Below are 18,214 nucleotides of genomic sequence, written 5' to 3' on the forward strand. Positions count from 1 at the left end.
GTCATACTCAACTGCAATATCAGAAATTTTGATATTTTGATATACTTTCTGAAGTTCTCCAGTAGTTTTCTGAAGAATTAGCACTTCTTGTCCCCTTCATCTTTAAATGATGTCATTACATCATGAGTTAAAATCAATACAATAGAACAAGGTAGCAAGTGTTTATTATTGAGGTCCTCTATGTAAGTATTTTAAAAATCACATATAGGCTGGGCGCGGTGGCTCACGCCTGTAATCCCAGCACTTTGGGAGGCCGAGGCATGTGGATCACGAGGTCAGGAGATCGAGACCATCCTGGCTAACACGGTGAAACCCCGTCTGTACTAAAAAATACAAAAAAATTAGCTGGGCGTGGTGGCAGGTGCCTGTAATCCCAGCTACTGAGGAGGCTGAGGCAGGAGAACGGCATGAACCCGGGAGGGGGAGCTTGCAGTGAGCCGAGATTGCACCACTGCACTCCAGCCTGGGCGACAGAGCAAGACTCCGTCTCAAAAAAAAAAAAAAAAATACATATAGATTTTTTTTTTTCCCGAGTTGGAGTCTTGTTCTGTTGCCCAGGCTGGAGTGCAGTGGCGTGATCTCAGCCCACTGCAACCTCCGCCTCCTGGGTTCAAGTGATTCTCCTTCTCCAGCCTCCTGAGTAGCTGGGATTACAGGCGTGCGCCACCATGCCCAGCTAATTTTGTATTTTTAGTAGAGACAGGGTTTCAACATGTTGGCCAGGCTGGTCTCGAACTCCTGACCTCAGGTGATCTGCCCGCCTCAGCCTCTCAAAGTGCTGGGATTACAGGCACAAGCCACTGCACCTGGCCCACGTTTATATTTCATCATGGTTATACTGTATGTATATGTGCATGCATGTGTGTATACCTGATGATCCTATATTTGGGTGCACCTTATGTGTTACACATAATTACTTCATGCCTGCAACATGAAGAAGTGTGGGAACTGACATCAGTACCTGGATGCACTTTAAGTCACCTTTCAGAGTCAACTCCTAAATTGTAGTCAGTGCTAATTATCTATTCATGTTTCATCCACTTTGTAGATTTGTCTGGAAATAATTGTAACTTGGAGGTGTGCCTTCTCTCCTGCTTGACCAGTTTTTATCACTATGTCCCCAATCCAGACAAAAATGGAAAATTGCAGCAAAAATATCTCACGATAACTTCTCAGGCTGTGGTTTTTGATTCCATTAAATAAGAATTGATTTTCTTCTACCTTGTGCCCACATCACCCTAGGAGCTAAGAAGCATTTTAAAGGAGTAAGAAAACACCAACTTTTTCTCTAGATATTTTCCCCCGTGGGGGAACAAGACGTAAATGAACATATCAGAAAAACAAACAAACAAACAAACAAAAACAGAAGTCGGCAGTCAGCAGATACTGAAGAATTAATTAGAGGGTGGTTGGAAAGAAGCAGAATAGGCAGTTATCACCAGGGCGAATTAGGAAGAAGCTGTAACTTTGTCTAGGCCAGGGAAGGGGGGAAGGATCTGGAGGACTGGGTGAGAGCACACAGATGGGAGAGCAGAGCAGTCTGGAGATCCGGCAATAGCTGGGGTTTCAGGTGGTCTGCACCATCACTCCTTTTACCAGCAGGGATAATTAGGAGATGACTGTATGTGTAAATTTGGCCCACAGCCAAGTAATGCTCAATCTGTTCATAAACTTCATTTTTAATGACCATTAATTCAGCCCCTTTTCTAAGCAATAAATTAACATTTTATGAAGACTAAGCTACAGTCACAAAATCAATGCCTCTTTAAACACTGTGATCACCAGCAGTGCATCCAATTTGTCATGGCTAAATTGTGTATTAGATGAAATCTTTGGTCGTGTGTTTTGGATTTTGTATTGCTAATTACTTTTTTTTTTCTTTACAGATTTTCCTGCATGGAAACAATTTAAACAGCCTTCACCAGCTAATACACCCTGAATTTTTGCCCTCTGAATTTGGAGGAACTCTTCCTCCTTATGACATGGGAACTTGGGCCCGGACGTTACTCGGTCCCGACTACAGCGATGAAAATGACTATACTCACACATCCTATAATGCAATGCACGTGAAGCATACGTCCTCGAATCTGGAGAGAGAATGCTCACCCAAGCTGATGAAAAGGTAAGGCCTGGGTTATCAGAGCCCCCCCAGTCAGAGGTCAATGGAATTTTTTATTTGGACCTATTGTGAATTATTAATTAAAGACCTTTATGGGCAGAGAACTTGAATAAAATAAATTGCAATGCATTCTCAGCTGATTTCACTAAAACTGAAAACAAATGGGGCTTGGCTGGCCCAGCACCATAGTTGTCCCCATTGTATCAGAGGAATAGTTAAAGGCTAGGACTTCACTCATGCCACAATTATAGCCCTGGTCTTCAGGGAGTTTGTTAATACACACAGAATAAAATGTTGGACCTTTGAGATACACTAGATGGAAAAACAACCTGCTAAGAAATGTTCCTATCATTCATTTATTTGGAACCATTTATTGAGCATTTACTTGGCTGCAGCACTGATTAGGGACAAGAGGTACAAATGAGAATAAGATGTCAAAAGAACAGAGAAGTATGTCTCAGGGAATCTTCCAAGTAAGACTTTTGCAGCATATTTATAAAGCAGGTGACATTCGGTCTGAGCTCTGGAGACCAGCAACCCAGGCTTGGGAAATGGCATATAGCAATCCAAGCAGAGGGGACAGACTGAGGCATGTAGGCATTAGAGTGATGGAATAATCTAGTGTGGTAAAAAGGCGTGCAAGGGTGGGAGATGGGACTGGACATGAAATAAAGCTCCAAAAACAGTTGGATCCAGGTGGTGAAGACCATTGCATACTGTAGTCAATGGAGTGCCATAAAAGAGGGATTAAAAAGATTGATAAGTGAGTATTTTCTCATTATAAAAATTAAAACCTGATTTTTAAAATTTTATTTTATTTTTCCATAAGTTATTGGGGTACAGGTGGTATTCAGTTACATGGATGAGCTCTTTAGTGGTGATTTGTGAGGTCCTGGTGCACCCATCATCCGAGCAGTATACACTGCACCATATATGTTGTCTTTTATCCCTCGCCCCCCTCCTACTCTTCCCCGCAAGTCCCCAAAGTCCATTGTATTCTTACATCTTTGCATCCTCATAGCTTAGCTCACATATCAGTGAGAACATAAGATGTGAAACCTGATTTTTTAAGACTAAAATCCCCTTCAGCCACTATTCTCAATCTCAGTCTCAATCCCATTTCCTCCCAAATGGTAACCACTGTAGAGGTGGGCCCTTGTAATTCTATTTTCCATACATCACATGCATCTATACACACCCATAAAAAAATCTGATATTGTGTAATTTCTAGGGCTGCTGTAATAAATTACTAGAGACTGGGTGGTTTAAACAACAGAAATTTATTTTCTTACAGTTCTGAAGGTTGGAAGGGCAAGATCAAGGTGTTGGCAAGGTTGGTTTCTCCTGAGGCCTCTCTCCTCGGCTTGCACATGGCTGCCTTCTCCATGCGTCCTTACACGGTTTTCCTTCTGTGTGTGTCTGCCTCTATCCTAACCTCCTTTTCTTATAAGGACACCAGTCGTATTGAATTATGACCCACCCATAGAACCTCGTTTTACCTTAATTGCTTCTTTAAAAGTCCTATATCCAAATATAGTCATATTTTGAGGTACTTCAACATATGAACTTGGGGATGCGGAAGACTTCAGCCCATAGCATATTGTTATGAAACGTTTTTCCACATCAGTATATTTAGACATATGAAGAGGCTTGAAAATATTTGTGGAAAAATAAGATTAAAGATAAAAATTCAAAATATAAACATATAGCTCAAGGACATCAGTTCATATATGTGTATATATATATTAAGTATATATACAAACACCTTATTTTTCAGCCTAAGTTCCATCAAGTTCAAGACACTTTTGTGAGTGACAATACCAGCCATTTAGTTTATCCCTAAATAACTGAGGGTCCTAGGAACTTAGCCATGTCAATGTGGTCTTTTTTACATTAGATGAACAAAAATGGATGCCCTTGAAATATTACTAAGATTAGAAAACAAAAAGAAGTCAGAAGGAGCCAAATCAGGACTGAAAGGTAGTTGCCTAATAATTTCCTATTGAAACTCTCATAAAATTGCCCATGTATGATGAGAGAAGTGAGCAGGAACATTGTCATGGTGCAGAAGGACTCTCTGGGAAAGATTTCCCAGGAATTTTTCAGCTAAAGCTTTGGCTAACTTTCTCAAAACACTCTCATGATAAGCAGATATTGTTGTTCTTTGGCCCTTCAGAAAGTCAGCAAGCAAAATGCTTGGACCAGCCCAAAAAACTGTTGCCAAGACCTTTGCTCTTGACTGGCCCACTTTTGCTTTGACTAGAGCACTGCCACCTCTTGGTAACCATTGCTTTGCCTGTGCTTTGATTTCAGGATTGCACTGGTGAAACCGTTTCATCTCCTATTACAGTTCTTCAAAGAAATGCTTCAGAATCTTGATCCCACATGTTTAAAATTTCCATTGAAAGTTCTGCTCTTGTCTGTTCCTGATTTGAACACAATGGTTTTGGCACCCAAATGGAAAGTTTGCTCAACTTTAATTTTTCAGTCAGAATTGTGTAAGCTGAACCAGTTGAGTTGTCTGTGGTGTTGGCTATTGTTTGTGCTGTTAGTGGTTGGTCCATGAACAAGATAAATTAGGGCATGAACAAGACAAATTTTTTCCTGGCAAATTGATGTAAAATTGACATGAACTGATGTCCACAACTGAGGGCTTCACCATCAACATTGTCTTGTCCCTTCCTAAAATGAGTTATCCAATTGGAAACTGCTGATTTCTTTGGGGTATTGTCCCCATTAGCTTTTTGTAAAGCATCAGTGATTTCACAATGTTTTTACTCAACCTTCACCATAAGTTTGATGTTTGTTCTTGCTTCAATTTTAGCAGAACTCATGTTGCTCTGATAGAGGTTCTTGTCAAACCTGATGTTTCTGATGTCTTATCTTCTTAGTGCCTCAAACTAGATTGTGTTCAGGCATGCTATAACAAGTTAGCACAAGTTTATTTTGGTAGAAAAATTTTTTGAACTCCATGCATAATTTTTTATAATATGCATTTTCCATGAACTTTGTGAAGACCCCTTATAGACCATGTGTTTAATACTGCATGCCATTTTAGAACATGGATATACCACAGTTTATCCATCTCCTCATTGCTTTGCATTTGGGTTTTTGAGGTTTTCCTTTTCTAAACAAGATTCAATAAATGTCTTTGGTATACCTCCTTCATTTTCTTAGGAAGGTTCCTCTGAGTAGACTCAGAACCCTGTAGTTGGTGGGTATGTGCCTTTAAAGTTTTAGTTCACACTGTTCAAAAGCCCTCCAAATGACACCAATTGATACTCCCAGCTGTCTATGAGAACCTTCTTCTCCATACCCTGGAAAAATGCTTGATATGACCAGACTTTAATTTTAATGATAATCCTGTGATGGGATAACGCTATGTCATTTTGTTTTCATCTTTATTTCCTCAACATGCATAGTTAAGCAGAGAAATGACATAATAAGATCTGGGTTTTATAAGGATCATGGGATTAGCGAGGGAATGGTTTGTGCATCAGAGACTAAAAGCCACTAGAAGGCTGATGCAGAGACTTAGTTGGGAAGATGAGAGCCAGAACTAATGCCAAATCAGAGGAAAACTGGCTCTATCCTATAGGTGTTTGGCTATGGAAAAGGAGGAGTAACATTCATGAGGGTTGGGCTCAACTTCTTCCAAAGTCCTGTTAATGTGGATATTTTGACCTCCTCCCATGAATCTTGAATGTTCTAGAATGGCATCCAGAATGGTGAATCCTTTCCAAGAAGTTTTCAATTTACTTTGTCCAGATCCATCAGACAAATCACTATCTATGGTAGCTATAGTCTTATGAAATGTTTTTGTTTGTTTGTTTGTTTTGTTTTGTTTTGTTTTTTTGAGATTGGAGTCTTGCTCTGTCACCCAGGCTGGAGCACAATGGCATGATCTCATCTCACTGCAACCTCTGCCTCCCACGTTCAAGCAATTCTCATGCCTCAGCCTCCTGAGCTGAAATGTATTTCTTAAGTAATAAGATGTGAAAGTCATGGACTGCAGAGTGGATGTTGTGTTGGGCATGAAAACAACCTTCACCTCCTTGTACATATCCACCAGAGCTCTTGGGTAACCAGGAGCACTGTCAATAAGCACTAATATTTTGAAAGGGATCTTTTTTTCTGAGCAGTAAGTCTCGTCAGTAGACTTAAAATACTCTGTAAACCGTGCTATAAACAGATATACTGTCATTCAAGCTTCATTGTTCTATTTATAGTGCACAGGGAGAGTAGATTTAACATAATTCTTAAGGGTCCTAGGATGTTTAGAATGGTAAATGAGCATTGGCTTCAACCTAAAGTCACCAGCTGCATTAGCCCCTAACAAGAAAGTCAGCCTGTCCTTTGAGGCTTTGAATCCAGGCTTTGACTCTCCTCTCTAGTTATGAAAGTCCTAGATGGAAGAAGTCTATTCTTCCAATAGAAGGCTGTTTTGTCATTGGAAATCTGTTGTTTAGTGTAGCCAGCTTCATCAATGATCTTTCCTAGATCTTCTGGATAGCTTGCTTCAGCTTCTATATCATCACTTGCTGCTTTGCTTTGCACTTTTATGTTGTGGAGACAGTTTCTTTCCTTAAGCCTCATGAACCAACCTCTGCTAGCTTCCAATTTTTCTTCTACAGCTTCCTCACCTCTCTCAACCTTCATGAAATTGAAGAGAGTTAGGATCTTGCTCTGAATTAGGCTTTGGCCTAAGGAAATGTTGCGGCTGGTTTGATCATCTATTCAGACCTCTAAAACTTTCTCCATATCAGCAATAAGGTTGTTGCACTTTCTTAGCATTTGTGTGTTCAGTGAAGTAGCACTTTTAATGCTCCTTTGCATTCACAACTTGGTTAACTGTTTCACGCAAGAGGCCTAGCTTTCAGACTTTCTGAGCTTTCAGTGTGCCTTCCTCCCCAAGCTTAATCATGTCTAGCTTTTGGTTTAAAATGAGAGACGTGCAACTCTTCCTTTCACTTAAACACTTAGAAGCCATTGTAAGGTTATTAATTAACCTAGTTGCAATACTGTTGTGTCTCAAGGAATAGCGAGGCCCAAGAAGAAGGAGAAAAATGAGAGAACATTTGATCTGTGAAGCAGTCAGAAAACACACACCATTTATCAATTAAGTATATTGTCTTATAGGAGCACATTTCACGGTACCCCCAAAACAATTACAATAGCAACATCACAAATTTTTTTTTATCACAGATCACTATAGCAGATATAATAATAATAAAAAGTTTGGGCCGGGTGCAGTGGCTCAAGCCTGTAATCCTACCACTTTGGGAGACCGAGGCAGGAGAATTGTCTGAGCTCGGGAGTTCAAGATCATCCTGGGCAACATGGTGAAACCCCGTATCTACTAAAAAAATACAAAAAAAAATTAGCCAGGTTTTGCAGTGGGTGCCTATAGTCCTAGCTACTCAGGAGGCTGAGGTAGGAGAATTGCTTGAACCTGGGCAGTGGAGGTTGTAGCAATGAGTCAAGATCACGCCACTGACTGCACTACTGCACTCCAGCCTGGGCAACAAAGCGAGACTCTGTCTCAAAAAAAAAAAAAATTTTTTTTGAAATATTGTGAGAATAACCAAAATGTAATACAGAGACACAGTGAGTCATGCTGTTGGAAAAATGGTGCCAATAGACTTGCTGAATGCAACATTACCACAAGCCTTCAAGGTGTACAAAGTACAATATCTGCAAAGGGCAATGAAGTGAAGCACAGTAAAACAAAGTATGCCTATATGTGAATGAATTAATATTAATGTTGAATGAATATTATTAGCTCCAAAACCCATCCGTGGTACACTTGTCTAATTGCTTCAAAACCGATTAGTTGGCTTTCAGATAGAAAGAGCCAATTCCTCCCCCCACCCCCTGTCTTTAACAAGGCTCTCATGGTTCTTGCTTGTAGAATCTTTCATCCAGGTAGGAAAGAGAAAACGTGCCCCAAATAACTATAATATAGAATGTGAGAGGCACTACAAAGGAGGAGCAAGAGGCTGCTACAGCGTTCTGAGGAAGAATCACTAATTTTGTCCAGGAAGACTCTCAGAGAAGCCTCCATGTGGAAGGTTTGGCTGACCCAGGGTTTGGAGGAGTATTGCATTTCATTACATACGGGAGCAAAATTCAAGACTAGCTAGCAGGAGAAGCTAGCAAGTGTGCACACACTTCATTTTCCCCACCATGGCCACAAGGATGTCCTGCCCACTGCTGCTGCCCTTTGTGATGACTTCCTTGAACGCTTGTCTGGAGATTTCAGGCAGTGGCAGGATGGGCAGAGACTGGAGAGGAGGCATCAGCCCTGCTGTTGGCGTATATCTCCTGTAAGGCACCTCACTGATGAGGAACAGAGCAGCCCCTATTCATTGTCTTTTTGACCACTCAGAACCCACATGGATGTGCGAAAATTGGGAACAGAATTGGAAGAGACCTTACAGGTCATCTCTTCCAGTCTCTCACCTGACAGAGAGGTCTGTTCTCCAGCACAGAACATCAGCCAGCCTCCGCTTGCACCGTCCAGAGACAGGCAGGCACCTTTCTGGGCAGCGTGTTCCCTGTGGTGTGGCCTTGTTAAAAAGCACTTGCTTATTCTGAGTAAGATGACATAGGTCTGCCCTCTGAACAGCACTGTAATCTCCAGTAGGTTCACATCATCTATTTTCATAACCCCGTTACCCGACCCCCGTAGTTCCCTACATGCTTCAGGTCCATTTGGATTCAAGTGGGCTTTGTGCACCGACCTTGGGACCCAATCACTTTTTGTAATCTGGCTTTTGGGCACAGATGGCCACTGTGTTCCAAAGCACTCTCGACCCATGCTTTCTGGTATCCTTGTAGAGTAAAAGCCAAGACTCCCGGAACTCTCAGTGAATGACTGGTTCTAATGAGCTCTTGTTTTTTTTCTTTGGATAATTGTAGCTCAACCCTTATGTAGAAAAAACAAAATAATGATTGGTTTAGCTGGAAATTCCTCTAAATGAATTATTTCAATATTGTTCTGCTATTTAATACAATAATGCCATGGTGGGCTTTTGAGGTGTGTGGCATTCTCTGCTCTGGTACTAAATGACCCTGAGTTTTATATTTTTAACTTTTTATTCCTGTTTTTTCTTGTTGTTGTTATTGTTGTTTGAGACAGAGTCTCGTTCTGTTGCCAGGCTGGAGAGCAGTGGTATGATCTCGGCTCACTGCAATCTCCACCTCCCGGGTTCAACTGACCCTCCTGCCTCAGCCTCCCAAGTAGCTGGGACTACAGGCATGCACCACCACGCCCAGCTAATTTTTTTGTATTTTTAACAGAGACAGGGTTTCACCATGTTGACCAGGATGGTCTCGATCTCTTGACTCTCGTGATCCACCTGCCACAGTCTCCCAAAGTGCTGGGATTACAGGCGTGAGCCACCATGCCTGGCCTTATTCCTTATTTTATTTTATTTTTCAGAAGTCCACTTCTTTGCTCCCACATCATCAGCTGTTTTCTGTTCTTAGGAGTGTATGTGTGAAGCACTTCACTTTCTCCTACCTAATTTACTCCTTGAATATGTTTTAGGCTTGGAGAATAGGTAACCCAACATTAAAACTGTCCAACAAAGAATAGTAAATAAGCTTTGTATTAGTTATGATTATTTTCACTGCAAGAAAGAAGAAAACCCAAATGAACTGCTTTAAACTATGAGGAAAATGCATTATTTCACAGGAGACATCTTGAAGACAGGTGACTGCAGGAGTGTTATTCTAGGGACTCAGTAATGGCCACAAGAACCAGGTTCTCTCCACTGTGTCCAGCACAACTGGAGACTTCTCAGGCAGGGGCTGATTTCTGACTCTCACAGGAGATCATAATGCCTAAATGAAAGGAGTTTTGTTGGAGAAAAAGGAAGACAGAATGGCTTAGGGCTGGAAACCAACAGTCCTGCTACACACAGGCTTATTCAGGGGTGTAGGCCGGAAATTTCTGCCAGGAAATTTTTTAATCAGCATGTAGAGTTTGTGACCTTTAATTATTAGGCCATATAAAGAAATTACTTTCTGGTTCTTGCCTTTATTGCTGATAAAGTAATTAAAATGGCTATAGATATTATTGTTATTTTATTATTTTTTTTTTGAGATGGAGTTTTGCTCTTCTTGCCCAGGCTGGAGTGCAGTGGCATGATCTAAGCTCACTGCAACCTCCACCTCCCGGGTTCAAGTGATTCTGCTGCCTCAGCCTCCCGGGTAGCTGGGATTACAGGTGCCCACCACCACACCCAGCTAATTTTTTGTATTTTTAGTAGAGATGGGGTTTCACCATGCTGGCCAAGCTGGTCTCGAACTCCTGATCTCAGGTGATCCACCTGCCTCAGCCTTCTAAAGTGCTGGGATTATAGGTGTGAGCCACCGCACCTGGCCTATAGATATTATTTAAAAGGCACGTGTGCACACACAGAAATACTATCATGATGTAACTACTGGTGAAGGATGAGCCACTTTGAGAGGTCTTCAAATATATGTATCTGTATGTATACACACAGATATACATGTACATATATATATAATTGTTAAAAGATTACTGGTGATAAACCTCATGTAAATTTTGTCCTGTGATTTTGATTGAGGGTAAGAAACTTCAGCCATTCCCTGGAGTTGAATCCATCTAAATGCAGATTGATCCAAAGGTAGAGAGTTCTGGGGACAGTGCTCATTAGATGCAACACGCAGAAGGATAAGTGATGGCGGGTGCCCTTGCAGCAGGTTAGATATCACAATTGCTCTCAGATGCGTCCTTTCATTTGTTTCATTTATTCTTAGCCAGTCCTGATAGCGGCTATTAACAATGGACCTGATGATCTCAAGGAAACAAAGAGCATCTTTCCCGGTATTTCCTGGCAAAAATAAAAGGGGGGACTCTGAAAAGCCAGGCTTTGTGCTGCCTCTGAACCCATCACCATGGCCAGGGAGAGGGTGCGTTTGATTTCCAGGAATGAGAAGTGTGTTCGTTCTGGTGGACAGGCACGGGTACAAATCCTGGACGAAACAGGATTATTATAGGAAGGGGCAGTGGTTTCCCAAAGAAGAGGTACGGACCATATCGAAACTGTATATCCCCACCATACAGGAATGGCAGGTAGTTCCTGCCATGGCCAGCAGGGGGAGAAAGTGGGGATTTTAGGCTGTCCTCTCATTGAACTTGAATGGGTTCATCTTGGCTGTCCCACATTGCAGAAGCCTCTGTTTGCAGGGTAAACATTCTCCACAAAAAGTTTATATAGAATACATTTTATTTTTCTTCTTATTAGCGGCTTTTGAAAGTTTAGATCTGGAGGAAGTCCTTAGATGTCATCTAGGGATCGTCAGACTTTCCACCACTAAGGACCTCTTCTGTCCCCCACAGGGTATGCGTGTGCAGTGAAAGACGCTGGCTACCGAAAACATTGCATTTGTTAAATAATCACAAATTCAGTGTAATCAGTGTTAATTCACAGAATTATCCTAAGATACTGAATTTTAATAAACACAAACATATTTTAGATTTAATTTAAATTTTAATCTCAGAGAGGGTAAATGTGAAATTTCTATAAAGTTTTATGGAATATTAACAACAATGTAAAACAAACCTTTTGCTCATTACTGCTTATGTGAAATGGCTGGGATGAAAGCTCAAGGCCCCTAACTTTGAGTCTTGGGGATTTTTCTGTGCTGTTTGCTTTTCCAAAAGCCTAGTGTCTTGCACGTAGCATATGTTCCTTACATAGCTAATATTTTAGTTTAAAAAATATAAGTGTATGGTGCATAGATGTGTCCTTTTCACAGTGGTACTAAGATTTTAAAAAATGTTTGTTTGTTGTTTCTCTCATTATCATAGCTAAGGTACTGAGAAGTTCTACAAGGAAAAAAGCTGCATCGCCAAACATATCTTGTCCTAGGATTCTTTTTGGGTAGAACAGCTGTTAGCATCTCACTGCACATTTGTCTCTCAGAGACTAGAGTATAGAAAATGCTACTCCAGTGATTGAAATGGAAAGTTAGGAGCAATTTAAGTTCATGGAACCTAACTAAGCTGAATCTTGACTGACAATTTTTATCCTCTTTGTTTCCTGGAGGCCCCTCTCTGGTGCAAAATCATCTGCATTTCAACCTGAGCTCAGTCTGATATCCCAGCCATATAAGTAAAAGGACTAAAAAAAAAAAGAAAGAAAGAAAGAAAAGGTAGTTACTATGTGCTATTTCAGCCTCATTCAGCTCATGGACTTACCAAATAAACATTTATGTCTCAGCACTGAAAGAGAAACTCACAGTCTGATGACAGTGGAGCCACCGCTTATCGGAATTCCAGAAACTACCAGGGGCAGAAAAGCACATGTTAGCTTCCCTTTTGTGGCCAGTGAGCTGAATGGAGCGATACCACACCCCACGAGGTGCTGCCCTCTGCCTGTGACACAGCAGCACAGCCACCCAGGCCAAACAGTCTGAGGAAAAGCAGAGGTAGAGTGACCTCGAAGAATCATGCAGAGGTCTTCCAATGTGGGCAGAATCCCAGAAGAGAGCAACGGCCAGCCTATCCTGGCCATCACCACTCAACAAATATTTACTGAGCATTTTCTCTGGGCTGAGATCACAGGCTCCTGTGTTTCATGGAATCAAAAGACCAGTGTCAGCAAAGCACCTCCATGCAAAAAGTGACAATATTACACCATCTGTGCAGATCACAAACATAACATTTTAGTTATTAATTCTGCGCTGACTTCCTAAATTGGCATGACATATCCCATAGAAGACCTACTTCTGATTCTTATGGCCAAATACCTTCATCCTTATGTTCTGTAAATACCCCTCCTAGATCCCGCATGGAAGAATTGAGATGTCATAATGACACGGTGAGCCATCTGATCTTGGGGGTGGGTGGCAGGCTGAGAATGCCCGGATTAAATTCAAATTTCTGAGCCAGAAGGAAATTTTAGGCCATGTTTCCCCACTTGGCCCCTGCCTGGGTAGTAAAAGTCAGCTTAACTGTTTTCAGCTGTCAATAGAATTAGCTGTGACCCTGGTGATCTTTGAGCATGTTGTCCTCTTTTTATAGGGTGAATTTGTGCATTTGCTGGATAACTACTCATTTCCAGCAGAGGTAATACATCATCATGAAATACCATCTATATGAAAAGAATAAGGGGTGGCAGTGTGGGAACAGGAGGACCGTTGTCTTCTGAGCAGCCAGGGCAAGGAGTCTATTTTACTTCATGGCTTGGGAACAGATGTTCCATATGGCTGTTCCATTCAACAACACTATATAATGCATCATTTCTTAATGAATGATCCGCAGTCTCCACTGTCCTCTAAATTGCCTTTGTCTGATGTCCAAATTAAATGTGATTGAACTTCTTAGTTTTGGCGTCTCACTGCTACTCAAGCAGCTAATGCCTGAGATGTATCATCACTTCTAGAAGCAAATACTTCTAAGGTAAGCCATAAATTCCCAGTGTTTAATGCTGGTTATTGGATACTGGAGTGTTCCACAGATGCCAATAGGAATTTGTTAACATTTCTTAAAGATTGAAGAAAAATAGCTGCATAGCCTCATCATTACTTGTACATCTGGTCGAGATAGATGTCCTGCTTACATACAGCTTTCTTTTCTGTGGCATAAATGAAAGGACCATCTCCTTACAAGCACATCCTGTACAGCTGTGTAACATTGGAGTGAAAGAAAATCTATATAATGAATTTAGTTAATAAGAGAATGAATGGGGCTAGTTAAAATGTTGGGTACAGGGGCATGTTTTCTCTTAAAGAATGATGTGGAAAATTATTAGATAAAGAGTTCTAAGCTACTGGCAGACAAAAGAAATAGAGTTGAATTAAAAGGAAATGAACGGATGTGAATAAACTGCCTGGTATAGTTTCAAAAATGAACTGTTTGATTACTCACTGTGTTATGTTCTGAAAAACATGCCTGTTTGCTGAAGCACCATGCTCAGATGCAATTATTTGGAAAGGGAGATATAGCCTAGGCAAGAATGACAAGGAATATTTATTTCTTGTGACATATTGCTGTTGGTAGACAACCATTCTGCCCAATTCCAATTAAGCTGATGCTGTTTGTGCCTAACATCTAGCCAGCAATGAATCTGTCTTAGGAGCCGTAATGAGCATATGAATGAAAACAAATATTTGACATAATATATGGTAGAAGTCTCTCTGCAATATTTTCTTAAAAACACTGTGCAGCTTGCATACCATGGTTGAATTTCTTTTTAGGTTTAGGCAAACTTTGTTGTAGATATCAGCTGAGCTTAAGATGTTCAAATGGTGGTATTAGAGTTTTATATCAAGCCCATAAATGAGCATTGCGGAGCTTTGAGCATTTCATTGGAAACTCCTTCACAGCCCCACTTAGAACGCACCTCTCAGGGTTCCTGTTGTCATGGTGATCAGCACCAACAAGCGCCCTCACTGTGCACTGTGGCTGTTCATGATAGGCCTCCAGGGCTCCACGTACACAGCCCAGCATCCTGATCTTGCTGGCTTGTTTCAGCCTTGTGACTTTGAGGCCATGATTACACTGGTCTTTTGCTTTCTATGTGTCTTCATTTTCCTATCTGGTCATTTTCTTATACTGGTTATTTTATTTATAATACCTTGGGCAGGTCATGTAACCTTGCTGAGTCTCAGCTTCCTTGACTACAGAGTGGATGTAACATGTGCAAGAGCTCCCAGCTTGCTGTTAGGGTCAGAAGGCAGCAGAGTGAGAAAGTCAACTGCAGAGCACCACAGAAAAACAGCATGATGGCTATTACCTTTCTTTCCTTCCCAGCATTGTGTAGAAGTCTTGCCATTTTGTCACGGTTTTGATTTCTTTCCAAATAAAAGTTTTCTCACTAAAAATGAAAAATCCTAACTCCCTAGTAGAGAAGCAGATAATGATTATGCATGGTGGCTTGAAAGGAGGGGCCTTGAGTTCCTGATTAGAAGTCAGACTTATACTGCCTCTTTCCCTCTTCTTTGCCTTAGTTTTTGCATAGGGTCAATACAAGGCTTTTGTACCCTTGGAGCCCTGCACCCAGAGCATGGCCAAGCCCCTTGGGAGCGGGCCACAGAAAGCAAAGCCAAGAAGAGGGAGGAATTAGCAGCACAGCACCCCTACCTCCCTTCCTCCTGGTCAGCCAAGAGGGCTTTGCGGTTACAGGAGCCCTCATTCCCCACTTGCCAGTCCCCTCCCAGTCTGAGCCTGCCCCCTGGCCTGGAGGACAATTACATTTTTGTTGGGTCTTTATTAGTGTTGCTCCTTTTGCTCCAGCCCTCAAATCTAAACTGTTATCCCTGTGGTCTTGAGTGTAATTTTTGAAGTCATAATGATGCTTCTCCACCTAACTCCCTCCAAAGCCTTCGCCTGGCCTCCTGCAGGCCCCTCCCGGGCACACACAGCCCCCATCACATTGGCTTCCATCCACTCCTTCTGCATCCCAGGGCTTGTACTTGCTCCAGGACAGCCCTGCTCCAGCATGCTCCTCCCCTTGCTCAAGTCAGCTCCTCATTCATTGGGTGCAGTTTATACCTCCATTCCTCTCAAGGGCGCTCGTCCCCCTCCCCATGCCCCTCTCTTCCCATCTGCTAGTCTCTATCACTGAATTCTGTTTCTGTCTTAACAGGGACCACAATTCTATAATTATGTATTTATTGGTTTACCTATGTATTATATCTCCTTTCTGAAGATCATATGTTTCCCAAGGGTGGGGATGATGCTCTTTTATTTGCCACTGTGCCTCACTTATTCCCTAGTATATAATAGGTGCTCATGACATAGTTTCTGGAGAGGGGAGGGAAGGAAAGAAGGTAAAAAAGACATGGGGGGAGGAGAAGGAGGGAAACAAAAAAGAGAGAGGAAGGAAACAACAAAAGAAGGAGAGAAGAAAGGAAAAATCGTGTAACAGTAAATGCTGTGAGGAACACTCTATTTTGTAGAGTGATGAGGAAGATATCATCAACCATCCATAAAGGAATAAGACATGGTCTTTGTAATCAATGTTTCCTTAGAATTTGAAATTGTCTCTAAGGTTATCAGTAACCAACTCCTTAGTCTCATTATTTCTCCCAGTTTTTGAATTTCCATTAACAATTAACATTTAAAATAATTTTTTAAAATTTTATTCATTCATTCAATAATCATTGAGTATACATTATACACAAGTAGGATAGAGGGCAGTTAAGGGAACAGAATCAGTAATCAGATTTTATGCGTTCAAATTAATAGCTGTGTGACCTGAGTAGCTACCTCTCTGTGGCCTACTTTTCCTCTCTAGAAAGGAGATAATAATAGATCTACCTTATTATTGTGCTGTGAGGATTAAAGGAAGTCAGTGCAGGTGTTATCTGCTGAAGATAGAGTGGTTGACCTGGCGGACACTGCCCCTGCAGTGTCTCTGAGTCTGTGGTCTATGAAGGGGGACAGACTTTAAACACATTACCCATACAAACAGCTGTTTCATGGTCACCATAAGTGCTTTGAAAAGTTAAAGTGTACCATGAGGATACAGGTGTGTAACGAGGAGGATCCTAACCTAGTCTTGAATGGAATTCTGGAAGCATTTTCCTGAGGAAGTCACATATAAGCTGAAAACTGGAATATGAGAAAAGTACCCCAAGCAAAAAGGGAGGCATGGGGGTGGGATTCAGAGCAAACACCCTGCATTTGGAAGGGCCAGTGTCAGGAACTACTGTGTTTTACTGATTAATTATAAGATGCATTTTCCATCACATTAAAAATCCCTGAAATGAAGACATGTCCTACAATTGATGACATCTGAAATTCACGGAATTAAAAAACAAAAAACAAACAAAAAAAAAAAACAAAAAAAAAACCAAAAGACCAGAAACATTGGAGAGCAGAAAGCGAGGGGGAAAATGACGGGGGTGATGCACAGGGGCCCACCGTGCAGAGCTGCATAGGGCAGATATGAATATTGGACTTTGTCCTATAAGCAATGGACAGTTTCAGAAAAGTTTTTGCAAATGAGTGCAATGAATAGATAAGTTTATTAAAATTTTCACTCTGTTGTGAGGAGAACAAATTGGAGGTGGAGAGAGTAGTAAAAGAAGGCTGTATGAGACTACAGTAATGGTGCATGTAGGAGATCATTGTAGCCTGGATTGGAGTGCTGAGCGTGGAGGTACAGAGAAGAAGATGACTCAAAAATGTTTAGTGAATAGAATAAACAAGATCTGATGATCAAGTGGATATTGGGATGAAGGTAAGATGCTTCAGGAATGACCAGAGGTCTTTTGCATGTGTAAAAGATGCAATGCTGCTGAATGGAAAGCAGACCCTTTTCCCAAGATAAGGAACTCTGGAAGCAGTGCTGACTGGGGAGATGATTGTGAATTCAGTGTTGGACATGATTAATGAGAGGGCTTGTGTGGTATCTGGTTAGAGTAGTCATGTAGGCTGTTTAGAACATGTTTCTCCTGTTCTAAAGCTCAGGAGAAAATTTGGAGTGGGAAAAATCAGGAACTCAAAGGCATAAAGAAGCAAATGCAAGCCACGGGAATGGAGGAGAACTCTCAGAGAGAGCTTGTAGAAAGAAAAGAAGAATGAGTGCCTAGGTTTGAGCTGAGAGGAAGTTCAGTATTTGAATGTCATACAGCGCAAGACACCATTCTCCAACATGGAGAATGGTAGGAGGTAAACTAGATGTGGTGTTGCAGAAGCCAAAGGAACAGAAAGGATTTCAGAAAGGGTGGAGTCATCAACTCTATTTACTGCTTCTGAGAAGCCAAGTAAGGTGAAGATTTAAAGGTATCCATTGGACATAATGACTTGAAAGTCATAGGAAGCCTTCACAAGAGCTGTGGTGGAGTCACATGGGTGGTTATGAAGATGCAGCGGGCTCAGAAGTAGGTAGGATGTGAGCAGAGGGAGAGGTGGGGAAGATATTTGTATCTGGAGAGGCATGTAAGGATCCAGAAGGCTTTTTTGTTGTTTTTCTATTTTCTTCTATTTTCTGACTTTGTCTTCCTCTTCATCTTCTTCTTCTTTTATTGAAAATGGGAACACTAGGATATCTCAATGCTAATAGCAAAGACCCAGTAAAGAGGGAGAATTGGAAGGTGTAGGAGAGGGAA

At 41.4% G+C, this 18,214-nt stretch overlaps 1 protein-coding gene across 4 annotated transcripts in view; it reads left to right on the plus strand.

Moving 5' to 3' along the window:
- The window catches only part of CLVS1 (clavesin 1), a 440,705-nt gene that overhangs the window by 395,674 nt on the left and 26,817 nt on the right, over positions 1–18,214 (plus strand). For all 4 annotated transcript variants that reach the window (XM_063817147.1, XM_016959515.4, XM_063817146.1 and 1 more), the window contains one exon: positions 1,887–2,122. In XM_063817147.1, coding sequence (XP_063673217.1) covers positions 1,887–2,122 — 236 coding nt within the window. The remainder of the gene's footprint in view (positions 1–1,886; positions 2,123–18,214) is intronic.

Source organism: Pan troglodytes, chromosome 7 (assembly GCF_028858775.2).
Source record: "Pan troglodytes isolate AG18354 chromosome 7, NHGRI_mPanTro3-v2.0_pri, whole genome shotgun sequence".
Taxonomy (NCBI): domain Eukaryota; kingdom Metazoa; phylum Chordata; class Mammalia; order Primates; family Hominidae; genus Pan; species Pan troglodytes.